At 43.5% G+C, this 27,245-nt stretch overlaps 1 protein-coding gene across 1 annotated transcript in view; it reads left to right on the top strand.

Moving 5' to 3' along the window:
• The window catches only part of LOC308293031 (uncharacterized protein), a gene marked incomplete at both ends in the record, with an annotated part of 82,467 nt that overhangs the window by 706 nt on the left and 54,516 nt on the right, over positions 1-27,245 (top strand). The window contains 5 exons of the mRNA XM_080735461.1: positions 19,143-19,304; positions 21,704-21,914; positions 22,139-22,301; positions 23,022-23,144; positions 26,395-26,520. Coding sequence (XP_080591587.1) covers positions 19,143-19,304; positions 21,704-21,914; positions 22,139-22,301; positions 23,022-23,144; positions 26,395-26,520 — 785 coding nt within the window. The remainder of the gene's footprint in view (positions 1-19,142; positions 19,305-21,703; positions 21,915-22,138; positions 22,302-23,021; positions 23,145-26,394; positions 26,521-27,245) is intronic.

The following is a 27,245-nucleotide window of genomic DNA, read 5'->3' as shown; positions in this document are numbered from 1 at the left end:
GTTTACCAGTTTAGCCTGTGGCCCCCGCCCCTCCCCGACAGTTCTGATGACAGTTTTGGATAATATCATGGCATGTAGAATGTGACAATGATTAATGTTTTTTCTTTTCTTCTTCTTCTTCTTCTTTTTCTCCCCCGTTTTATTTAAAAACACAAACATGGCTTGTGGTGTGCTTATGTAGGCTAGGCTATAGTTGGGAGAACACAAAACTTCTATAATTCATTCATTTTACTTAAAAAACTCGAAGTTAAAAAAACATTTCAATTGATTTTTTATGGTTTAACAGTGCCAAAAGTAGCTACACCTTTCAATACAAATATCTTTTCAATATATTTGTATTTTATTGTGTACTTAGACTACTATATTATTCCGTTTTTATTTGTTTTAATGTAAATTTCCATGCACAGAACTATTTCCCACCAACACGACTTGCATTGTGTGTAGGCTATTTATATATGAACAGTGTGAGTGTGCATGCACATTCATTACCTGACCACTAGTTGTCCTCGTCTGGTTATTAATAACACAGGAATCATACAGGCTACCTGAGTGTCAAGTAGGATACAGTTATAGGTCTATATTTGCCGTTTTACTGATTACATTTTACATTATAGATGTTTGCCACAGTTTGGCAAAAGCCAATATGACTAATGGATACTTTTATTCCAATATGAGATAGTATACCAATCACCATTTGAATATTAAAATGTATTTAATTTTTAGATAGATAGCTGCCAACTGATTCTTTCATAACTATGCAGCATGCCATCAAAGTTAGACACCCCCCCCCCCTGCACACAATAACAACTTTCACATACAATTAATGAATGCCTTTTGAACGATTTGGTTAATGATTCAGGCACTCGAATATTTGCCTATTATTTTCTAGAACACCTAGGCTATACAAACATTGACCAAAATGTGTATTTGATTAAGACTAGTATAGAGAGACTCCCACTGTCTATTCACAATCAAATGTTTTATTTTTTCCTTCCTTTTTTATGATGGTTAATTATAATAATTTGGTGCATTCTCATTATGTTCTTTGGCTCCAGCACCATGTTTAGATCGCAGGAGGTGATTGTACGTTCCCGTGTGTATTTTGGAGACGGAAGCCTTTTTTTTCTTTTTTTTACCTTTTCTATGAATAGGTTATTATACAGTGGGAGCGCGCGCGCACCAGAGCTGAGCGCGCCGTCGGTCGCAGGAGAGCGCAAGCAAGCAAGGGGCTTGAGTTGAGTGAATGCGTTTAGTGTCTCCTCTCCTCGTCTATGCGCGCTTTGTATACACTTTTATGTTTGTCTATATGCGTGTGTGAGCTATGGATTTTTGTTCCCACCTGTTAAGGGTGTGGAAATGTATGCAGCATGAAAGTGAATGCTCCTCTGTCCGTCCAGCACCTTGGCTTGACGTGTTGTGTTTAGAATAAGATCTGAAATGATTAGAAATGGCGTGCGCTGGCAAAGGTGCTCGTTTTACCTTACAAAAACGCATTTCCAGCCCATGTACCTTGCGATAAAATCACAGCCCAAAGTAGCCTTATGCTCCAGTTTTCCCCTGGAAGCTGCTGTGTGTGCAGTGCGTCCCTGCGCACGGATACCCGCGTGCATGAGGACGCATCCTGTCAGTCCTGCCTTCTCATAATAACCTCTCCCAGGCAGTGAGCTGTGGCTCGTTTTCACACAGTAGTGGATGGCAATCATGGCCCTTTGACTCGAGCGTAAACTATAAAGCACCCCACCCAGCTAGTGAAAGACCGATTTAGAGAAAACTGTGGCCGCTTGAGAAAAATGCCCGCCTGTCCCCCCCCCTTTTTTTTGGTGTTTATTCTCTTTTCCCTGGGAAAATGAGACAACGAGAGAGGTGGCCCCTGTGCAGCCGCCGCTGCACATGAAAAGAGTGGTGGAAAGGGCCATGAAAGCGGGGTTTTGTTGCGATGAGGAGAAAATAGGGGCAATATTTTCTTGACATGGATGTTCCCCAACCTCATTTTCAAAGCGGAGTTCTTCTCAAAGGCCAGTCTGTCTCACTTCAGCTTAACATAACATACTCTCTCTCCCCACACTTATACCCTCCCTCCTCTCTCTCTCTCTCTCCCTCTCTCTCTCTCTCTCTCTCTCTCTCTCTCTCTCTCTCTCTCTCTCTCTCTCTCTCTCCCTCTTCCTCTGGGGTAGTGAATGGGCCTTCTATGTGGATCAGGCCAGCTCAGGCAGCTGTAGCCGCTGCACAGCATACCTGTGACTTTGCGTAAGTGTGTGGACATTTCTGTCAACTCCGATTGGGGGGTCGCATCATGTGATGAGACCAGGCAGGCCACTGATGGGTGTCCGGTATCCCTTTGATTTATTCCCTTCGCCTCCAGTGGCACTCTGGGCCTACAGTTACACTGAATACATTCACATCCTCACTCTCATAAAACTCTTTGTTTCACTATCTTGGTCGTCCTCTCTCAATTTCTTTGCTTCATCTGCCTCTCTGTTTTGACCTCATCTGTCTCTGGCTCACATTGTCCCTCCTCTCATTCTCATCTCCTTCTCTCATGCCCCCCCAACCCTAACCCTAACCGTCTCCGCTTTGGTGTCATACATGCACAAGTATACAGTCCAGTTTCTCCAGATTTTAACTAATTTACCAGTGTTTGATGCCATTATTGGCTCTGCACAATACAGCCCCATTATGTTAAAGCTATTCAGTACTATTTGTAACTTTCTGGTCCTCTCCCAATGGAGCAGCAGTATAACACCCTGGATTTAAACCCCAGTCTTCCGCATGGGAAACAAACATCCACCGCTCATTCAAGAGGAAATCATCCCTTGGTCAGGGAAGATATTGGGCTTGAGAGCTTCAGGTAGCGCTACCACCAGTAGGTGGCTCACCTAACACTGTGACCAGGGTCTACAAGTTCAGGGAGACCAACTGCCTCCACCTGCTGCATTCATGCTAGCAGCCTACTATAGACATTGGTTAAAACCACATAGTGGTTAAAATAACTTCCGGAAGGCAGCTTTGATTTAACACTGAGTTAAAATAACACTGGATTGTAATGTGTGAAAGCCAGCACTTTCAAAAAGGTTCAGCGTTTCCACATACAGTGTCCATACTATGTATAGACACCCCCTCTTACCCACAATATAGAAACCCACAGGCCACAATGGTGCCTGTTTAAAGGTCATCTTAGCATTATTGTCTGTGGACAGCAATGGCAGACAATGTGCACACTGACATGATGACTAATGAGCTGGTAAAATAACCACGTGCATACTCTCAGACGTGTGTGTATGTGCATTTGCGTGTTTGCGCTTTGCAGTGCAGAGTTTTCAGTGTGTAACCGTACCAGTGTAGCTGCTGGTCAACGTGGCCAGCATGATTGGACTAGACATGAACTCTACACTCAACAGTGCCGTCTAACCATGAAAGTACAATGCAAACTGTCTTACCATAATATCTTATACTATCTCATCTTATCACCCCATCCCGTCTCACAGGTGTACATTACATGTTTTGAGTTTAAAGCCACATTCCGGTTGTAGGGGTGAAATACACACACACACACACACACACACACACACACACACACACACACACACACACACACACACACACACACACACACACACACACACACACATTTGATAAACCTCTAAAAAAAGTACCATCTTTGGTGTAATGAAACGAAGATTGTGCTTGGCAGTTGGCACACATTTGCACTTGTGGGAAAGTCATCCCTAGAAGCCAAACGTTCATCAGAGATGCTAAAGCACTTCACTTATCGGCCATGCACCAGGGGGTGATATGAGGTCCCCTCGACCCATCAACATTCCCTCACAGCATGAAATTCCCCTCATAGACAAAACCACAAGCACAGGCCGATGCAAAGAACCACATGGCTAGACTGACAAGCACCCTCATCCCTCTTTGCCACAGCCACTGGTTGGTGTGTTAAGAAGAGAGATCATTCCGTCTCAGGAGAAGATAGCTCTGCCAGAGGGCTAGAGAGGAGAGCGTGCCAACTTTATAATGACAGAGTGTCTGTATAGAATTCTATTCCCAGTCGCTGTTATTTAGCTGCTGCTAGGAGGCCAGCATGGAGGTGGGTGTGGGAGGCCAGATGTGTTCTGCTGCAACATGCATGTATAATGTACAGTAAAGTACAGTAACAGCGCATCTCTTTTTTATAGACCTCAGAGTCTAGCCAAAGCAGCCCAGGGTTAGAAGACAGCACGTGCCAATACTGTAATACTAGGTTCATCTCAGCTTTTCCCCAGAGACAGCTCAGCTGGGTGGGGTCGGCCACGGCCACACAAGGAGAGGCACAGAACGTTTTAAAGTGTTTGAAAGTCATTTTACTAAAATGTGATTAGCAACTCATAGAAGGAGATGCTCATTGGAGCCCATATCCATGCATTAATGAGGAACATAAATCGGAATTTCTTCAACCACTTAGTTAACTGGAGCCCCCAGGGGGTCTAATAGGTCCCCTCCTTTTTCCCTCTAACCAAATTTCTTGGCAAAACAAACCCAGCTTATCTAGCTTGTAGATCTGCTATGTTTGCTGAATGTTCACCCCAGAATAGGGATGCCATAGGATTCATGTGTTATTATAATCACTCTTACAGTTAATGTACAGGAATTTGACTAGGTTTCACAGGCACACATTATGGATAATAATGCACTGCAAGGCATATGATAAACCTAACTATAATCACTCTACATAAAGCATTAGTAAAGTCGCCTTTTCAAGCAGGATCGGAGTGGAAGTGTATTAGTCGATACACCTCTTTTTTAGTCCTTGATTAAATTAAAACCAGGAGTACACAAGGACACTAGTTAAAGAAAAAAGAAAAGAAAAAACAACAACACCAGCAATAATGTACAGACACATTTCAAAGCAGCAGGTCTTCAACCATAGAGGTGTTAAAGAAAGAACATGTTGAGAAACCTTCTGAGATGGGGATTTCCTTGCTAAGAACAATTGAACCTTATAGTTTCATGATAGCATTTTGTCACTTGCAAGACTTTGACATAAGTAGTAGTAGTCTTTTCTGTAGTCCAGAAAGACTTGGAATAAGTGAGTATAGGTAGGAGGTTCGGTGCCTTGCTCAAAGACATGTTTGACAGTGGTCACATCTGTTGGCGAGCTCTTTCCCCGACTTTAGCTTTTCTATAATGGTGTTCCAGATGTAATTTATTTATAGATGCAGGTTTCTCCTATAATTCCGGAGGAATTCCTGAATCACTTAGAGGCCCAGAGGGGGGGCCAGTTGATGACAGTTGAGCCACTCCTCCCTGCCAGAGCCACATTTACCTCAGATGGCCGGGGATTCAATCTCCCCTCATCTCCATTGCAAAAGAATGTAAAAAGTATAGTGTGTGTGTGTGTGTCTGTGTGCTAAGTCACAGAGCAGAGGTGGGACCAATTGTGTTTGTATAAAGTATTAACCTCTGTGGCAGCCTGCAGGGCTTAAGTATAGTCATATACACCCCGTGGTGAAGAGTTACTATTTGCCTCAGACACTTTATTTGACTTAAGGACAGGGGTTCCCAGTGCGTCTCGTTGGCTCAGCTGGCCCGGTATACTCTCCCACACATGGGCTGCTCCGTGACATCATGGGTGTGAACCTGTGGTGCATGTCACCCCCTGTCTGTTTCCTGTCAGTCACCACCACCACTGTCCCACCACAGCACACAAGGCTTTAGATGATCCGTTTCATATCATGATAAAGTTGTGGAGTCAAACTGTGAGTCACAGTTTGCCTTTAATTTCTTTCAGTGACACCAGAGGCCTCATCCATCCTCCATATTTATTTTGCTCCCTCTGTTTCTGAGGTCATGTGGAGAGGCCGGCCTTGCAGTACCAGGGGTCTAGCCTAGCACAGCTAAACAATCCACCCATATTAAGTTAACACACGGTGGGGATGTAGTTAGTTAGCTGGATTAGTATATAGTCTGGATATGCCAGGTTAGCCTGGTATAACCAGCCTAGATACTAATGCAGCTATAACTAACAATTAACTGCAGTATCCTCTCCTTGTTTTAACAAGGGTGGATGGTATAGCTGAGCTAGGCTAATGCCAGGTTACCAGGGGTCAGCCTTATACCGGTAGTGGCATCACTAAAATAAAACAATTTACCCACAAGGGTCCATCTTTAAACTCTTAAGAGTTAAATTAACGCTCCACATTATTTTGTAGGGTCAATGGAGAAGTCAGTAATCCTAGAGTTTATGGGAACTAAATATAGTTCATGATCGGATTGGTTGTCAGCTCAAATCTGTCTGGGATGGAAGTGTGTATGCAAAAGGTGAATGGGAAACTCCAGCACCTACTCTTGTGTACTGTCATCATCCCTTTGAGCAGAGCACCAGTCAGTCGCCACAGCGGGCAGCAGTTCCAGACAGTGTGGTCGCACTGGGCAGCTCCCAGGTGCGAGTGGGTGGAACTGGGTGTGAAGCAGGACGTTGCAGTCAAAGAGCGTCTGTGCTCACTGCAGCCATGGAAGTACTGAGTGTACCCGCTAGTTGAGCCCCCCATGTGTTCATATACACAGTAACTCTCAGTGGCGTAAAGTAACTAAGTACATTTAACACTTAATTAATTTTGAGGTATTTGTACTTTACTTTGTGTATTTCCAATTTCCAAAACTTTTACTTCTACTCCACTACATCTCGGATCCAAATATTGTACTTTTACTCCGCTACATCTATTTGAAAACTTTAGTTACTAGTTACTTTACAGATATAAATTATAATTTATAAAACATACATAAACCACTTTAGCCCTATTTTAAAGGCTATTTGAAAATGGCCAATCTACAAGCTCACGCCTCATGGTGTGACACGTTGTAAGCTTGTAGATCTGCTATTTTCTAACATTTTAGTACTTTTACTTTTGGTACTAAGTAAATTTATCATTACCAAGTACCATTCTGAACACAGGCCTTTTACTTGTAACAGAGTAGGCCTATTTCTACATTGCAGTATTGCTACTTTTACTTAAGTAAAACGTGCCTACTTTTTTCACCACTAGTAACTCTAACTCCACAAATGTCCACAAAATTAATGTCTACAAATGTGACCAAATGGTCCCTTGTGGGTCCATTTGGTCACATTTGTGGACTCTCAGAGTCACAGATGGATAAATTACAGCACATTATCCACCCTCAGCCTCCATCATATTGAAACCGCATGCCATTCCAGGACATTACACGCTGGCAATGCCACCGTGGCACAGACCCAGGCTGGTACGGTACCACGTAGAATACAGCGTTGTGTGAATCACTTTGGCACGGCGGCACATGTTGGCAGCAGTGGCGGCGCGTCCCAACCGAAAGGGGAACGCAGTATAGAGGGAAAACCACATGAGACGGCCTTAGCAGTGCTCCTCTGACCGTCAATGACAGAGTGGTTTAGGGAGACGCGACCGGGCCTCCAGAAGAACCACACGAAACCCATGCTGTGCCGGTGGGCTCGGTTCCCACTGGGCGTTAGCCTCTCTACATACAGTACATAGCCTAATGCATACCCAAGCGCTGTCTCAGCTATCTCAGATATCTCAGCTGTCTCTGCTGCAGCATATTGTAGCTGTCCATCTTCATGAAAGAGAAACCACGACATTAAAGTAGTTCACCCCAAAAAATACTTATTTCCTTTTATGCCTTTATTGGAGTGTCCGCCACTGATCTCTGTGAATGCGGAAAACCACAGACTAAACACATCATTGATGAATGCCCAATCTTCATGGAGTCGGTGTCCTCATTGAACTGGATGAGGATACCTCTCCAACACAAACAAACAAACGAACGATGAATTTATTGATAGGACAGTAGACTGACAGGAAATGGGGAGAGAGATGGGGAGTGACACTAGGCAAAGGGGTCGGGATTTGAACCCGCAACACGCTGTCAGGCTCGTATTGCAGCCTAGGGTGCAAAAAAAGGAATTACTTATTTTCTATCAATTGCACACGCCATGAAACCTTAAGTTGCATTCACATAGATTTTTTAGTTTCTGTCACATTCCTGAGCCAATAATTTGATGACCGGGACATAGGAGACTCAGTAGGAGTCTCTTTGAGTCTCCTATACCGGTCAAATTGCGACAAAAACAAAGAAATCAAGATTAATTCAAGGCTTCATGGGGTATATAATTGGTAGAAAATAAGTCATTATTTTAGGTGATCTACTCCTTTAAGTAGACTCCAGTGACTGGGATGAACTGAGAGTAAAGTCCAGCTGTTCCAATTAACACTGGAAGTGTAAAGCTTACCCGGTAACTTTAACTTTTCTGTGCAATGCTGTGGTACAGAAGGCCTTGAAGACTGTCATTAAAACATTTATAGTGCAGCAGGGTTTCTCAACCAGAGGGTGGGGACCCAAAAGTGGTCCGGCTGATTTCCTAGCAAGGTCACAGAGGAGGAGCAATTTCCAATTTACAGCTTATGGTTGTGTGTACTTTAAATATGTTATTTAGTGTACTGATCCTTGACCAACACAACATTTGGACTGGAGTTTGAAACCTGTTGTGCATGCTGCTTGCTTGCATTTCTACTATTGACATGTATGTTTGCCTACCATTTTGTACTTGATGTTGCTAAATATTTAGCGGCCCAAAATCTTATTGTCATCATCATTATATTTTCCTCAGTCATGCATGTCGATTGAACAACTACATTCAGAGTGTGTGACTACAGTATGTGCTGAGTGGTATTTCTCTGTACATTCCTAGTTTCAGTCTAAAAGAATAGAAATACATGGAACCACTGTGAATCCATCAGCTTTTCCTCTAGCATCCGAACCATGTTCATCGATAGGCTCTCCCTTTAGTTGAAAATCACAAAAGCAGACCCTGTGTATTGGTGCATGTTTTGCTATCCATAGCTTTCCGTAGTTTAAAATGTACATGATGGTCTCCACCACATTAGCAGGTGCAGCATTATTTCAATCCAAATCCACATAAATAAGTTCCATTTCAAAATGTGTTTTACAGTGTGGGTAGCTATGATGGATTTTCTGTGTGTGTGTGTGTGTGTGTGTGTGTGTGTGTGTGTGTGTGTGTGTGTGTGTGTGTGTGTGTGTGTGTGTGTGTGTGTGTGTGTGTGTGTGTACATCTACTTACATTACCGGACATTATAAATAAATCGTAACTATAGAGCGTGATGCTGGAAATTACAACTTGCAGCGAGCGCTGCGCATACAAGCACCCGCCTAGCCATCATGGTCAGCTGGCAGACTGCAGTGGAGAGAGATGGCCAAACAGAGGCACAGAACCAGTAATTGAGGATAAACTTGGTTTTGTTTTGTCGTGCATTCGTTTTCATCCCGAATAGCTTTGGAGGTCTTTGATGTTCTTCTCATTCAGCATTCTGAAGGTTTTGGTTTGTGTTATTTTTTCACATTGCCTGCATCTCACATTGTACTCTAGCTCTCACATCCTGTGTTCCAAAACCTCTCTTCCTTTTTTCGTGGAAAAGGGCTATTATCCTTGCAGGGTGAAGTATTAAGGTTTTATTCAGACATCCACGACAGCAGAAAAAGTGTGCGCATCACAGCGGAACAAAGTGGGCACAGCTCAGCCTCCTGTACCCGGCTCCACCTTGAGAACTCCAACACTCTGCTCTCTGTTCGGTGTCCTCCTCAGTTCTCTCCCGAACCACCAGAAAGCAATCTCAAAAGTGTTCCTCCTCACACTCAGAGATAGAAGGCTTTTTGTAAGACGCTATTGTAATATTCTATCATGTAAACAAGAACATTACACAAATGGAAAGGGCTGCAAATAGGAATAAACTGAAAGCTGTCCCCGCATGACCAGCAGCAGTTAGTGGTCCTGTTACTGGAGTCTGTTATACTGGCCTATACGTACTGTAAGTGGAGGGACATTTGTTTTACATTGAATGTCTCCTATTAACCACCTAAACCCTACAGTATTTGCTTCACTGAAAGTAGACAATCGACAATCTCCACCATTATGAGTTTCTAGACCTATTATTGTGCTAGATACCTAATGTACTACCTTGCCCATGTAACTTTTACTGCTGTGCTGTCTCTGGCGCTGCATTTCCCCCAGGGGATCAATATAGGCATCCGCTTATTATGACATGCCCAGAATAGGGATGCAGGGAATGTTGCTATCACACCTTCTCTCTCTCTCCCTTCCGTATACTATTGCCACCATCACTGATGCACAGTAAAATGTTGTAGGAACATTGTAGAAAAGCACCCACAAGGTCCATTGCACCAACTCATTTCTCTAGTCTTAACAGTTGATTCTCCCTTGTCTCCCCCTCCTTGCACCGTGTCGGTAACAATGTCTGTGTTGTGTAAAGGTGAGAGGTGAGGGGTCGTGGTGTCAGCTGGAGTGTGTGTCCGGTATTTGGCACCGTTGTATTGGAACGCCGCTGGGAAAGAAGAAAGGATAGAAAGCAAACACACACACACACACACACACACACACACACACACACACACACATACACACACACACACACACACACACACACACACACACACACACAAAGTACACAGAGTGAAGGGCGTCTAATGGCTCCAAGTCCAGGGGTCATGCAGGGAAATGAGGGGTGACCACAGGGGTGACGTGAGCATCACTGTAGTAGGATCACTACTGGACTTGATTAATGTTGGACAGGCAGACATTATGACAAAAGACTGCAGTGACAGTCCCAGGCATAGACTATGGCATGTGTGTGTGTGTGTGTGTGTGTGTGTGTGTGTGTGTGTGTGTGTGTGTGTGTGTGTGTGTGTGTGTGTGTGTGTGTGTGTGTGTGTGTGTGAGAGAGAGCATTCTCTTACACAGTACACACAGTAAAATCATCACTGTATAATTGCGGGTCCGTTTGGTTCCATTTGTACCCTCTCTGAGTTAAATTATACAGTGAGGACTTTATTGCGTATATTTAACTATATACATTAAATCAATGTGGATTGATTGATTGCTTGATTGAACACTTTATTAGCAGTTTGCATCGGAAAAGCACAGGACAGTACTGTAGTTCAGATACAAGGTCTACTAATAGGATTTAAACCCAAGAGAGCACTGTGAATTGTTTACATTGGGGTCCTTTGTGCTCAATTCATTGAGTGCGTGTGTGTACAGTATGTGTGTCTAGTCCTGTATACCTGCTATAGTTGATGTGTTTATCCAGATGCCAGCGCTCCGTAGCTCCAGCAGAGTGTGATGTGAACAGGCAACAGGCCCGTGCTGTTTACCCAGCCAGTGTTTAGACAGCAGGAGCTGTTTGTGGCTCCATGTTTGTCTGTGGTCCGCTAAGACGTTACACAGCCAGGCTCTGCATGCTTGCTTGAAGCCGAGATGGGCAGAGAATGTTAAAGAGGCAGGGGCTGAAATTTCCAAAAGTGCCTTTTGGTGAAACTATTGAAAATAGCAGACAGACCTCCAAGCTCACAACGTGTCGTGCTGCGACGCGTTGTGAGCTTGGAGGTCGGCTATTTTCAGTACTTGATACCGCACTCAATTCTAGGTCAATTCTTTCAACATAAGATGCTGCATTCAAGATCATGAGGCAATTCTCTTGAACGCTGCCTTCAGGTATGGCATGGAAAGAGGGCACTTGCATTTCTTTCACCACAGTAAAAACTGCATTCTTGACGAGTAAAAGGGCAGGGGCTCAAGCCCCCTTTGATGTCTATGTGTACACATGCCTGGACACTGTGGTTCACTGTGTAGAGAGAGATCACCGGTCTGCAGCGCTGCCATTGTTTGTCTTTTGAGGGTGTGTGTGTCTATGTCCCAATACGCGGTCAACCATGTGTGTGTGTGTGTTTCTCGCGTTGTGTAGAGCACCGCGTGAACATATAGCATTCAGACATGTGACACGTGTGTGTGACGCGCAATTATGTGTTTGTCGTCCGAAGTTTGAATGTTGACCTTTAAAGTTTAAAAGCGTATTAGTTTGTTTGTGTGTACTGATTTGTTCTCAGTGTAGTATGCACATTATGTGTGCTATTGTTGTTGTATTTGCTGTATTCTCGTTTACTTGGCTGTAGATTTTATCATTATTTGTTATAGGCTAATGTTTTTTGTGGTTAGTGTCTGCCCTGAGATTGGGATGTTGGGATTCAATTCCCCAGCCGGGTCATACTAAAGACTATGGAACCCAATGCCTCCCTGCTTGGTACTCAGCATCAAGGGTTGGATTGGGGGTAAGGCCCTGCGACATACTAGCGTCATGTCCAGGGGGTGTACTTGCACTGTGCACATCATGGCTGGAGGATTTTCACGCTACAGAAACAGGAGATAGGCTCCTGCCCTGAGGGCCACATGGCTCTGCAAGGCTTACTTATTACTCTTGAACGAGTAGCCTTTGGCTTAAAGATGTCCTTATAAAAACTCAAACTCACATGAGCAGGCCTATAGTGTGTGTGTGTGTGTGTGTGTGTGTGTGTGTGTGTGTGTGTGTGTGTGTTACGTGCGTGCGTGCGTGCGTGCGTGCGTGCGTGTGTGTCTCCTTGTTCCTATGCATGTCTTTGAAGGCTTCAAAATTACTCTGGTCTCAATGGTCCCATCTGTCTGTCAACAACTGAACTATAGCTACTCCATCTAGTGGTGGCTGAGGAGAACAGCAGCAATTGAAAAACAATCAATTAAGGAGATTGTTTTGTCACAGGTTCGTTTCACCTGGGTGTAACTTCAAGGATCACATTTTATATCGGTTTGTGTGTATGGTTGTCTGTAGTTGCTATTAAACACTAGGGTGTATGAGTTAAGGGTTGCCCCTCAACTCGTACAGTAGCACCCTGCATCTGGGGGACACCACTAAGCAGAACCGTATGTACTTGCTCAATGGCACACTGTGGTTGGTAATAGTGAGGAAGGGGTGAAGGTCTTTTAGCCTCGCACGCTGGTGCTGGTCTTCCCCGGCACCTCATTTTCAGGGCAACCAGTGTGTAATTGGCTGGTGTTTATATATCAAAGGACAACGCCCATCTGTAAGCAATTAAGGTAAGGAAAAAATACAGATGTGGGGAAACAGAGAGAGAGAGAGAGAGGGGTTGGGGGGGAGACTACAGTACAGAGTGCAAAGAGAGGGAGCTTGTACCATGTGGCGATGTTATCTTTGCGGGTGTGTTTTGTCGTTTTCTTGCATGTCGTTCTCTCTGGTTCGTTCTTCTTTCTTCTCCTGGGGGCCTCTGAGCCAGCCGAGGCAGGAAGGGCCCGGTCAGCCTATGTGGGGGCCGGCCGGGCCAGGCACAGAGCCGGGGAACAGAGGGGTACATTGTATTGGAGGTGGGGTGGGGGGGTCGGGGGGGACCCCACATAGATGCAATCTGATCCAGGACCCCCCCCACACCCCACCCCTCCTTGACACCACTGTTTACTGTCATCATACCTACCTAGACTGTCCACATTGGACCTCCCTACTTCTCTCTCAATTCAACTCAATTCAATCTCCCTCTCGCTATAAACCTCTCCCTTACCTGTCTCCACCTCTCGCTCTCTCCATACTGGAATCTCCTCTTTAAAACCACCCCAACACGCATGCACGAAGGCACACACGCACACGGACACGCACTCCCCTCTCTCTCTTACTCACTCTCTCACCTGTACCTTTCCTCCTTTTCTCTGCCTCACTTTTTCTGGACTTCTCCCCTCTCTAACTTTCTCTGTCTGTCTCTCTCTGCCTCTCTATTTCTTCTCTCTCTCTCTATCTCTCTCTCTCTCTCTCTCTAAAGGTTTCCTGTGTAAATAAGCTGAAAAGCTTACTAGGATCTCCTTTTAGTTGACCTTGTACCAGGGAACTGTACCATCATGAAACTGTACGTTTTTCTATGCAAACTTATAATAAAGTCTTCGATCAATCAATCAATCAATCAATCAATAAATCTCTCTCTCTCTCTCTCTCTCTACCTCTCTCTCTCTCTCTCTCTCTCTCTCTCTCTCTCTACCTCTCTCTCTCTCTCTCTCTCTCTTTCTCTCTCTCTCTCTCTCTCTCTCTCTCTGAGTCTTTCTATTACTTTATGTTTTGATCTCACATTATTTTCGTCTCTGTTTCCTTCTTGTTAGCATTCCCGGTCCCCTTGAGGACCTGTTTGAAGTTGCTTCCTGTTTTGGCGAGTCAGCAGCATAGCATTATGTTATCATTCACGCTCTCCTCCTCCTCCATCTCTCTCTCTTCTCCTCTCTCTGCTCCCTAAATCGTTCCCTCTCTCCTCCTCTCTACCAGTCTGCAGTCTCTCCATCTCCTCTTTCCCAGCGTTCCCAATTACTTCATTTCCCCTTTCACCCTCTTAACCTTTACTTGTCTTCGTTACACCTCCCCCCCCCCCCCACACACACGCTCAACGTCTCTCCTCCACTTCCTCCTCTGTCACAGTGTGACGTTAATGGCCGACGGTCGAGTGTCTCTGAGTCAACATTAACGCGCCATTTGTGCCCCCCGCATAAATATTGCTGTCTGCCGGGCTGCCGGCCCAACTGTTAACAGTAACACTGGGCGTCAACCTAAACACGCGGTCCGCCGCTCGGTTTTGAACACGGGTCCTTTTACATCATTGTGTTGTGAATAACTGACGCTTTGTAAATGCTTTGTGAGTGGTATGGTAACCGGAACGCTCTCCCCCCGCGGTTCTTGTATTCACTTTACTGAGGTTAAGGTTAGGAGTAAACTACAGTAGTTTTACTTTACGTTTAGGAGTACCTGGTGGTGACTGTTCTGAGGTCGCCTGGATTTGACCTGGGGCAAGCGTCTTTTGGGTGAGCGTTGTTGTATTCAGTGGTATGCCAGAGAGTAAAGGAAGTGGGTCAGTGTCTTTCACCTGAGGACACTTTGCCCAGACTGAACCTTTGACCTGTACTGTCCTGTCTGCTATACAGTTACCCTCTAAGCACCTCCTAGGCAACCCTTCTGCTTGAGGGAAACCACACCATAACAATGCTTTGCTTCACCTGTTGCTTACAAAAGAACCTTGAAAACATTTGTTCTTTTAAGCAATAAAACATGAATTGCAATTTTAGAAAGAAGTTATGAATGCATGGAAGTCATTCTTAGTGTCAGAGGTGTTCATATTTTCGGAATATTCTGAAGGCTTTGAGACATTGTACTTAATTGAAATATGATACTGACCTTTCCTGTTTTGGGGTTCACTGAGTTCATGAAACAGTGAGTGATTTAGTTATGGTACACAGTACAACCCTGAGTCTTAATTATTCTATCTTATACCCTACAGTATGTGTAACATTTTAGGAAGCTCTCCCTACTCATTAGCATTTTTGCCTTCAATCGCTGCATAGTTGGGGCTACAGGCTATGGGATTTGTAGCTATTGGTTGTTTGTTGGTTGTTAGGGAGAAATCACGACTGATTGGTGGAAGGGCTCTGGGCCTGGGGTCTCAGAAATCAGGAAGAAAATGTAAGTTTTGACGCAGACATACCAAAATTAGGAGACGAGACAAATTCTTTCTTATGCTTTTTTAAATAATCCTGGACCTCATGTTGCATTGCCAGTCTTGTCTTGTGTTTTCAACAGTCACGTCCCCCCAGTCATCTCGTTAGCCAATCGTGTCGTTTTCCCTACTAATTCTGGTCCCGCCCACTCCAGTTATACCTCTTGTTTGTCTGTGTCCGATGTTAACCTGTTTGTAGAAATAAACATGGATACAATCTCCTGAGCCCGGGTTCAGTACAGTGGATCTCAACTCCAGTGCTGTTTTCTAACTAAACTAATGTAGCGTGAGTGCAATCAAGAAGTACTGTAGAGTACGTGTTGATAATCATCACTACTTAAACTTGTTGTAGTGTGCTTTATACCCAGTATGCAAAGCCCATGCAGACATAATCCCATAATTCCCCCTATAAATCTCTGGCTCTTTATAGAACCTGGAAATTATAGCTTGTTAAATGTGGCCTGTAAATGAAAAATGAAAATAAACTTTGTAATTTCATAAGCTCCATGGCAGCAGATCTGGGTCGCAGTCCTGTCACCACTACCGTGGCCTTTTTCCAAGGCTGTGTTTGAGTGCCACCACAAGTTTATTGTAACACGTGCCAGAGTGAATGCCTATAAATAATATTTAATGGGCTGCTAACAGCAGAAAGAGCTATTAGTCAGACCCACCCCAAACACAGAATGTTTGAGACCAGAGCAGTTCAAGAAGAGTGTCATGCTGCACAACTTCTTAAACTGGGTGTCATTTGAAAAATATTTGTATTTAAAAAGAAAAACATTTTAAAGAACATTAATTCTTATAGTAGCTCTCGCTCAATATCCTCAGCTCTGACAAGGTTCACAAGGCTCACAACGCATCACGTTGTGGCGCGCAGTGAGTTTGTAGATGGGATATTTGGGAATGTTCCCCCCACAATAGGGATGCTGGGGTTTAAGTTGTTAAATGCCAAGTATTATAGGCTAGTTATTTTCAACAGATATTCTCTCAAGTTGTCCTTGTGACATATTGTATTTTAGGGGTAAGGATTTACATATTTGTCATAAATGTAAGGTACTGTAAAGAATGTAATTCAGGGGTGCTGTGAATGAAAAGGTTCTTTTTAAAATGTTTGAGACCCACTGATCTTGGCAAGAGCTGAATTTCTGCCTTACTTTGACACAGTGTGGTAAAGTAACTAATTACATTTACTTAAGTACTGTACTTAAGTACAATTCTGAGGTATATTTATACTTTACTTTAGTATTTCCGATTTCCAATACTCTTACTTCTACTCCACCACAATTATTTGAAAACTTTAGTTACTATCTACTTTGCAGAACTTTGTAGATCTGCTAGTTTTAAACATTTTAGTACATTTTGATGACAACACTTTCATACTTTTACTCAAGTATATTTTGAATTCCTGATTTTTACTTGTACAGAGTATTTCTACATTGCAGTATTGATACTTTTACTTAAGTAAATCATGTTGAGTACTTTTTCCCATCACTGCTTTGCCTTATTGTGGAGATCTCAATGTTTTTTCTAAATGCCACTCTAACCTGTCCCCCAGCTGACCTGCAGGGGGTGTCACTGAGCAACACCCATCAATGTTTTGGATGAAAGTACAGTATATTTTACACTGCACATTCTTAGGCCATATCTATCCCTAACCAAATAACATGGCTTTGTGTCCTTAAAGTCTAATTTATGCCATGGTTTGCACGGTGACTCCTTTTCAAAAAGCTAGCTTTAATTTAAGCTATATTTTAGGTCCAAGTTCTAGAACTCTATTAATAACCCATCAATAAGCAATTTAATGGCTGACCTTTAGTCAGTTAGATGATGTTCATTCATTGGTCAGCTGATACTGTAGCTCTGGGCTAAGTTGTAAAACTCTTTGCTGTTCATTGGTGAGTGGGTACACACAGTCAAATCCAGAGTTTTAATTTAACTCAGAAGAGTAGTTAAATTAACACTCTGGATTTCACACTATATCAGTATGTGTTGTTCACATAAATTAGGGCTTTTAGATTGGGGACTTACTATTGGGAATTAATGTGACGCTGTTGTGCAAACAGACAACATATGACAACATTAGTTTGGAATTTATTTAAAATCAGGTCACACTGCACCACACTCCCCTCAGCTGTCAGCAGACCTATTATGGTAGCCGAGTGCCGGTCTTAAACACTGTTGGTACCATAGTGATCTGCTGTTGGGCCTAGGCAGGGAACGGAACCCCTAACCATGGCAGTGTTCTACCCACTGAGCTGTCTCTCAGTCCAGACTGTGGGCTGAGAGGTGAACTGTCTGGCCTCCGTGTGTGAAAGGGGAGGCAGGGTGAGGGTCTAAGACTGGCATTGTGCTTTGTCCATCTTGTGTGTGTGTGTGTGTGTGTGTGTGTGTGTGTGTGTGTGTGTGTGTGTGTGTGTGTGTGTGTGTGTGTGTGTGTGTGTGTGTGTGTGTGTGTGTGTGTGCGAGGCTGTGGGTGTGGGTGTGCGTGTGGCAAACTGACATCCATGCTTGCACATAGGACTTGTATGCGTGCCCATGACATGTGCGTGCATACTACACATGCACTCGCACGCACATCGGATGAAAATGTGAAATGCTTTTGTGTTTACAGACCGACGTTCATTGATCTGAGTCAGCAGTATCACAGCAATGACAGCCGGTTGTTCTGTTTGCTCTATTTGAATCCGGCTCTCATTTAAACTGAGGTCCACTGTTCTCTCTCTGTTGGTGTAGAAGAGGTGGTCTGGAAGAGGGCCAGTTTTCTACCAACACAGTGCATCTTTTCACATATCATACATACTGTAAAACCTAAAGAAATGGCAGAACACCAGCACATACTGTAACACCTTCCCTGCACGAAGGAGGTGCAACACATGCAGTTTGTCTAGATGTGATCTATACGAATTATGCTTACTTTAGTATGGCCGAATAACTTTTTGGAATAGAACAGAGCATTAGTAAAGCAAAGCTATCCCTGTCTGTCTGTCTGTCTGTCTGTCTGTCTGTCTGTCTGTCTGTCTGTCTGTATCCCCCCTCTGACTATTTCTATCACTCTGCCTTAAGTGCCTTTACTTTGCTCTTTCACTTCTCTTTCATTCAATAAACTTGAATTCATGGAGTTTATTCCCATAACCTGTCAGATCCAGTGGATGTGTTTCATCAGAGCCAGACCAACATATCGGTTTGGCCGAATATATCAGCCATTATTTTACTTTTATGACAGGATTATCTGGATTATCTGCAATTAGGCTGCTGATGTGTCCCGCATTTTAACTACTTCAATTGTATCTTCCATTTTGGTTCATATCGTTATAGGCAAAAGGAAATAAAAGAAAATCATCAGAAAGATGAACAAGCTCACACTTATTTTTAGCTGTGCCTGCCACTCACAATATGTACTTACTTTGTGTGTTTGTATCAACATTGAATGTGTATGTAGCACGAAATCACCAGCTGCAGCAATCCAGCGGTGCTGTTGAGCAGCCTTGGGGCACTGCTTACTTCACAATGGGTGTGATTTTATTTTTGCTAATTGATTAGATTTATTTCTTTTTGACATAATATCACTCAAAGCATCCGTAATCGGCGGTCTGGGACTCTCCAAAAATCAGGATCGTCATCGGACCCAAAGATCTGGCATCAGTCGTCGAGCTCTAGTCAATGTCTTTGTGTCTCCCTCTTTATCTGCTGTAAGTTAAAGTCTCTCTCTCTCTCTCTCTCCCTGTCAGACCCAGTGGATGTGTTGAAGGCACTGCAGGTGCCCTCCCTTCCAGAAGGGGTCAGGAAAGTGCCCGGCTTCTGTACCTCCCGTCGCCATGGAAACCCCGACCACGCCTACCGCATCACCAAGAAGGCCCAGATCTCCGCCCCCACCAAGCAACTCTTCTCAGGTACAGTTAGGAGCTCTACCTATAGGGCTGCAACTCTTCTCAGGTGCAGTTGTCCTCAACCTTTTCAGGCCGCGACCCCCAAAAGAATCATATTTTAACTGGGGACCCCCCCACGCCTGCCCTGACGAGCAATAAAAGTTGAAGCATTGCATTTTGTATAAGGCGGTTCTATTGTGAAAATAGCAGATCTACATGCTCACAACGACTCACAACGCCTCGCAACGCATGTAGATCGTCTATTTTACGATTTCTGCCTCTAATATTTGACAATTTGTCATTTTAGAGGTATTAAAAAGTCCTTAAATTGTCACTTTAGAAATGTGCATATACCCTCTATGAGTCTATACACTTAAACTTCATGTTGGATTGTTTACTGTCGAGTGAGAAAACAATGTTTCACATTAAGTGAATCCTCTGGGGACCCCCCAAAATAATTTGGGGACCCCCCTGGGTTGAGACCTACAGGTTGAGAACCTATAGGGCTGCAATGTTGGTATGTTATTATGTGAAAAATAAAATAAAATAAATATATATGTAGTGAAAATAGTAGATATACAAGCTCACAATGGGTTGTAAGTTTGTAGATCAGCTATTAAAAATTCATGACACCGTTGTGCGACAAAGTAGAAAATAGGGCTTTAATGGTTAATCGACTCTTTGAACATATATTAAAAAAGAAATTAAATAAAAATAGGTAATTGTTAGAATAATCGATAGTAGCATTCCTAAACATAACGGCTACTCAGAGGCTGTAAGGTCATTCACTCTGCTTTCTTGACTAAATATTTGTGGGCACACATGAAAACTTAGCTCTACAAATTGAGTTGCATGCATTTGGATTTCTAAGCATTAGCATTGATTTTCTCCAAAGTGATTAAACGTTGTGTGCCTTCCATTGACACTAAATTTTTGTGCTCTTGCTAAATTTGAGTTTAAGACTTGTGAATTCTGGTGTGCACAAGGGCATAAAACTAAAGTAGAGGCTTACATGCGTCAACATAAAGATAGCATACAGAATATAGGAAACAAAATGATTAAAATGATTAAAGTGTGAATGATTGATATGTACTTGGGATGATGGTCTCATACTGAACGCAGGCTTCCAAATTCACGTTAAGCGATGAATTCCTATGGACATGAAAAGCTTTCATTATCATTACAACCATGACTGGTTGCTATTTACGTTAGCGTTAATTCTCATCTGGGAACTCAACTTTCACAAGAGTTAAGTGGCCGAGGTAGTTATGCACTCGTGTGTAGAAGTATAATTATGTGTTGTGAAAGCGAGAGAGCTCAGCTACGCAAATGAGTTGGAAAGAGCCAAAACAAATTAAGTCGAAACCACTGTCTGACACCCTGGAGCACGGGGCGAGGGGAGAAGGTAACATTTATGTGGGCTGTGAAGAAATCCTAAAAAGTCATTGCTCGTTTCAGCTCATTTTGTGGAATTTCCTTCTGAAAACGGCACACACCTGTTATTACAGTTTATCTACAGCACAGCACTTATCATTTCTGCATCCATGGCTTCATTTAGGCCTGCATTCTTCTAGCCACAATCCATTTATACAACTTAAATCTATTGCTGTGATGGCGTTAAGAGCATAACTAATCTATGTATCTACTGTATATATCTATCTGTCAGTCAGTCTATCTGTCTGTCTGTGTATCTCGTTTTATTCTCTCTTTCTCTCTCTCTCTCTCTCTCTCTCTCTCTCTCTCTCTCTCTCAAAACAAACAAACAATAGGCCTATTCTGTATTGCGCAAACAAACAATAGACGCTGAAACTGTACAAATGAATTGTGTCCTCCCATCGTCTCCACTCTCTTCCTGTCTCCATGTTGTTTTGTTTTCCAGAGAGCTCTTCCATCAAGGCCTTGATGAAAGTCCAGAAATGTGTCAAGATCCTGTTCTTAGTTAGAGCCCGATCCATGTATCGGTCTGGGAGATATATTGGCCAGTATTTCCCCTTTTGACAACATCGGTATTGGTGATTATCCAAATTTTCAAAGATACAAGATCTACACGCTCTCAACGTATCTTAATGTGACCCCGTTGTGACCTTATAGATCCAACTATTTTTGGAAATATTTGAATATGGCGTTTGATTTTTTGGAAATGTTTGACAAAATATTGTTCAAAAGGTCGGAACGAACCCGCGGCCTAGGACTCTCCAAAATCGTCATTTGACCCAGTAATCTGGCATCGGTTGGGCTCTGCTTTTTGTCCTGGTCTAACATCATCATTATGTCTTCTCTGTCTCTGTCTCTGTCTCTGTCTCTCTCTGTCTCTCTCTCTCTCTCTCTCTCTCTCTCTCTCTCTCTCTCTCTCTCTCTCTCTCTCTCTCTCTCTCTCTCCCTCTCTCTCTCTCTCTCTCCCTCTCTCTCTTCCTCCTCACCAGGTCATTTCCCAGAGAACTTCTCCATCATGGCTCTGGTCAAGGCCCAGTCGGGCCTGCAGGCCTTCCTGCTGTCCATCTACAGCGAGCAGGGCATCCAGCAGCTGGGCATCGAGCTGGGACGCTCCCCCGTCTTCCTGTACGAGGACCAGAACGGAAGGCCGGCCCCCGAGGACTACCCACTGTTCAGAGGCATCAACCTGGCTGACGGCAAGTCAGTAAACCAGCGAGCCAGGGGGAAACAGTCAGCACGCAGTCTGAGCTGAAAAAGATATTGGGGGGCTGTGGGGATATCTGTGGGTGGGAGTATTGAGTGTGTGTGTTTGTGTCAAGGCCCAGTCGGTTTGTCTGCACTGAGTTTATAGTCCTTGACTCTGGCCATGACTTCTGCCGTGTCACGCATTTATTGGCCTTGCTCTTGCTCTCCCTCGCCTGCAGGTGGCACCGCATCGCCATCTCCGTGTCCAAGAAGAATGTGACCCTGCTGCTGGACTGCAAGAAGAAGATGACCAAGCCCCTCCCTCGCGGAAACCACGCCGAGGTCGACACCAACGGAATCACCGTGTTCGGAGCCCGCCTGCTGGACGAGGAGGTCTTCCAGGTAGGGGTTTAGAAGAATTTCTGTCCAGCGACGTGGAGACTGCGGACAGTCTGGCCAGTGAACACGTTGGTCCCTGACTGACCAACCATGGTCTTTCTGACTTGTTCCGCCCTGGTTCTGCCTTTTTTTTTTTTGTTTATGTTGAATTTGCTAAAACATAATTTTTGGAGAAAAGACATGTCCTGTCACTAAACTGCACCTGAGATGTTCCTTTTAACTGAAACCAAGTTTAAAATGAGAATTGAATACAAAGAATAACAATACAAAAACAACATTATTTCAATGGTAGTGGATGTAGAGGAAGGATTTTTGTCCAACCAAGACACAGCAACCAATGGGTGCAAAGAGGGGTGGGACCACAGGGCGTGACTTGACAAAGTTTCAATCTGGCAGGGTGAGAGAGAGTGATCTCAATTTGTGCACTAGCGACACCTACAGGTTGGTCAGGGCATATGTATGTTCAGCAGCAGCTTAACTGCATGTTCCTTCGCATGCGTTAGTTATGCCCCCACCTGAAACTATACACTGTCAACTGATAAAAGTACCTCAAAATTGTCAGTAGGCCTACACTACTTGTGCTCAGCCTAATTAGTTACTTTCAGGCACTGAATTCTGCTCACTGCCTGGATAGAAAGTGGTCCAGTGGCTTTGGTGATGCTGTGTCTTATTTTGACAGCAGTCAGTCATCCTCATCAGTGATGTGTTTGTGCTTGTCTACAGGGAGACATCCAGCAGCTGTTGATCGCATCCAACCCCCAGGCTGCCTATGACTATTGTGAACACTACAGCCCAGACTGTGACTCCCCTCTGCCCAGGCTCCAGGCTCAGGACCCCAACACATACGTGAGTAACACACCACCGTAACATAGGCTACACACACACATACTGTACACCATCATGTACACCTGCATATCACTGTTGTCGGGTGGAATCCTTGTATGTCCAAAACTTTTGTATTTTGCATTTTCAAAATGATTTAAAATAGTGAAAATAGCTGATCCACAAGCACACAACGCCTCGCACCACAAGGTGTTGTGTGCTTGTAGATCTGCTATTTTCACTATTTTTGTGCGACAGTCTTGATGAAGTATGTATGATGAAGTAGGGCTTTGCTCTATGAAAAAAAATATTACAAATGTGAAACTTGGAGATATGAGGTTTCTGCCCGACAGTGATGATATGCAGTACACACCTGCAATGCCCCTCTATGGCACACACACAGTATATACATATGTATATTTATACATGCAGATTTGCGTTTGCTGAAGGTATGTATCTACAGTATGTGCATTATGCAAATAGTCAATATTATGTTGTCACACCAGCACGCTGCATCTACAGTATGTACATTGCACACACACTGAATGAAGTAATTTAACATTCATTTGAGAATGCATTGCTGTAGCTCATAATAAAGATGAATTGCGCACAATTGGCACAGTCTTTAATCAATGATTATGGGTTCTCAAAGGTTTTATTTTGATGTAAGCGGTCCAACTCTGTCATAAAATCACACCCACCCAACCACTCGCTAAACAGAGAAGAGGCAGGACCACACACACACACACACACACACACACACACACACACACACACACACACACACACACACACACACACACACACACACACACACATACACACATACATACACATGCACGATTGCACGCACACATGGCAACGCACATGCACGCACACGCAATCGCACAATACAGTCACAAGACGAGTTCAGTGTTCTTTTCAGAAGGGATGGCCATTATCTCACCTTAATCACGTTAAGACACAGTTCATATCAGCCTCCCAAACAGAACCTGCAGACTTTCTTCTGGCCAGTTCAAAGGCATAGTATATACGTAAATATGAAACACACAAAAATCAAGCTTAATATAAGTGTGTGGTGGGATTATAAATGGGGAAACAAGTCCATCATGATGTGAATCATTAAACTCATAAATGTAGAAAGTCCTCTCACCTACAGAGTGACATGTGATAAGTCTAATGCAGCCACCTGTAGTACAGCATGCACGTTGCTGATGGACGTTTTTTAAATATCGATTTGATTAAGGGCCAGCCAGATTAACCACTTGAACCCTAGCATCCATATTCTGGGGAGAACATTTGCCTCAAAATAGAGACCTACCAAGCTCACAAAGCGTCGCAATGCGATGCATTGTGAGCTTGTAGATCGGCTATTTTCGGCAAAGAGATTTGACCTAGACAGAAAATAAATCTGTCAAAGTACAGTTGTAACTCAAGTCCGGTTCTTTAAGACGGGTTAAACAGAATGAACAGTCTGCAAGGTTCTGCGATCAAAGTTATCAAAGTGCTGGTGATCTCTCTCTCTCTCTCTCTTTCCCCTGCATCATCTTCATCATCATCAACAACAACAATAACTGGTTTGTATCAGTCCTGTTTCCTCTCCTCCTTTTATCTGTCTCTGCCTCTCTTTCCTCAATGGATCTAGAGACGACCAGGGACATAGTCTTTCTGCGATCATGTACAGATATATGTGTATATACTGTCTAAATAGAATTTGATCATACCTTTTAAACTGAGAAAATTATTCTATTTTGATCATTGATGATAAGACATTGATGACACACAATGAAGCTGCGAGTTACGGTTTCTACTGTAGCACAATAGAACACAGAAAGACTGGAGGGGGAAAGGATGATACAAACCAACTGTTATTCTATTTATTTATTCATTTCGTTTATCATTTCTCTATTCTGCTTTCTCCCCGTGGGTTGACGTAGATGGGAATGAGTAGACACTTTGGGAGAAATAACCTAATGGATTTACCCCCCAAAAAACACACACAAAAAAAACAGTCAAACTAAGATTAAACATAAAGATGGTTTAAGATGGAGCCCCTATATATTCACTGAGACTGGTTGTATCATCAATTAATTTTACAATTGTTTACACCAAACAACACAGTTACTTTTGGAAATATATAATCTGTTAATCCGATAACAAGTATGATTTACTGTAAGTGATTTTGACTCATCTTTAAGTCCAGTTTCTTTCTTGAAGGGGCATTGCTCCTACAATGCATCTGAACTTTTTCTTTGTTCTAGCCAACACTGTATTTGACTTCCCAAGAAAAATTGTCAGTACAGCCTGTAAACTAGATAATTTGTATGAAATGCCTTGAAACACCTTGTTTCCTCATTCCATCACTGGAAGAGGAAAAAGTAATCTAACTTTTAACTCACATATTGGAGATGTGTGACATTGAGTGAGAGAGACAACCAATTGATTTAGGTGAAAAGCCCCATTAACTGAATTTGAAACAACACATCTGTCACTATAGCTCAGTCCCCAAGCCCTGTCACGTTGATGCTGTTGAGATGACATTGCTTTGTGGATGAATATAAATCAGTGTGGTTTTATTCATTGCCTTTGTGCTTGGTTTTCTCATTCATCCATGGTGGTCACTCTGTTTCCTATGTCATTTAACTCTGGTAGTGTAGAAATGGAGTCTTATGTTTGTCTACACTCCTAGAGTTAAATGAACGCTAGGTGCACTGTGGGCCACTTGATGAATAGAAAATAAGTTACCATCTGCTATGCTCTCTCTCTCTGTCTCTCTGTCTCTCTGTCTCTCTCTCTCTCTCTCTCTCTCTCTCTCTGTCTCTCTGTCTCTCTGTCTCTCTCTCTCTCTCTCTCTCTCTCTCTCTCTCTCTCTCTCTCTCTCTCTCATGCCTCCACCTCCCATCCATATCCCCTTCTTGTCCCCTTGCTCATCTATCCTTTCATGGCTCCTCCAACCTCTCCCTCCTTTCTCCTCCTCCCCTTTGAAAACTCACTCTTCACCCTCCGCTGTCACACATTCCTCTCCCTCCATTCCTCTGCCGTCATGTGAGCCCCTCTTCCCCACCCTTCCCTCCCCTTTCTATCCATTTTGTTGTCTTCGTCAATCCATCCATCCCTCCCCTTACTCGTTCCATCCATCCATCCACCCACCCGATCCCACCTTCCCTTTCTCTCCATCTCCCTCACTCTATGCTCCTCGCTGGCTTTCCTTGCTGTCCCAACTCTCCCTCTTTCCTTCTTTCCGTTCATCCCTCCATCCATCCATCTCTCTCAGTACTTTGATGAGGAGCAGGATAACCATGAATACCCCTATTATTACGAGGAGACCACAGACCACCTCCCCTCTTCCTCCTCTCCGAACCCTTCCTCCTCCCCACAACCATGGACCCCCAGTCACCAGGTAAAGAGAGAGGGGGATGAGGAGAAAACAGAGGGAGTGGGTGTGGAGGGAGAGATGGAGAGAGACAGAGAGAGTACTCAGTAAAATCCATGTTAATTATTTGTAAATGTAACATTCAGTTTAACGCTCATGAGATTTTACTGTTTGTAAATGGCTGTCCACAACAAGAATGATAATTACGAAGATAAATATCATATTAACTAGAACAGCACTCTGTTGAGGTGCCAACATGCGCCTTGTGCACAAGTAGGCCATGTATGGCCTACTTGATACATTTATCGTTAAAATGATTGTTCTTTGTATTGGACAGCAGTTAAGAATGACACGGAAAATGTTGCTTAAAGTCGTAATTGAAGCGGCTTTACGTGCAGTATACCTTGACCTCAGACAGCTTTTATTGTTTACAGTTATTTATTTGTTATGACCTTGATTTAGTCAGTAGGGCTTCTCTCTCTCTCTCGTCTCCCATCAGTGTCTCTCACCCGGTCACCCTCTTAAAAATCGAATCTTATACCTTTATTCATTGACACACCGTACACTCACACAACCACGTGCACCTCGTCTTCATCGATAATAATTAACATCACGCTGACTGTACGATTAACATTGTGTTGTTGTTGTGTCCTTGTGCCATTCAGTGTGTTTTCATTTCGTGTACGTTCAGTGTGTGGCTATGTGTTCACATGGCTGGGGCACTGGGGAGGGTTTAGAGGGTATAGCTTTAC

Source organism: Nannobrachium achirus (assembly GCF_963921795.1).
Source record: "Nannobrachium achirus genome assembly, chromosome: 10".
Taxonomy (NCBI): Eukaryota; Metazoa; Chordata; class Actinopteri; order Myctophiformes; family Myctophidae; genus Nannobrachium; species Nannobrachium achirus.
Note: the sequence above shows the minus strand (reverse complement) of the source record. Positions and strands in the feature narration are given on the sequence as shown.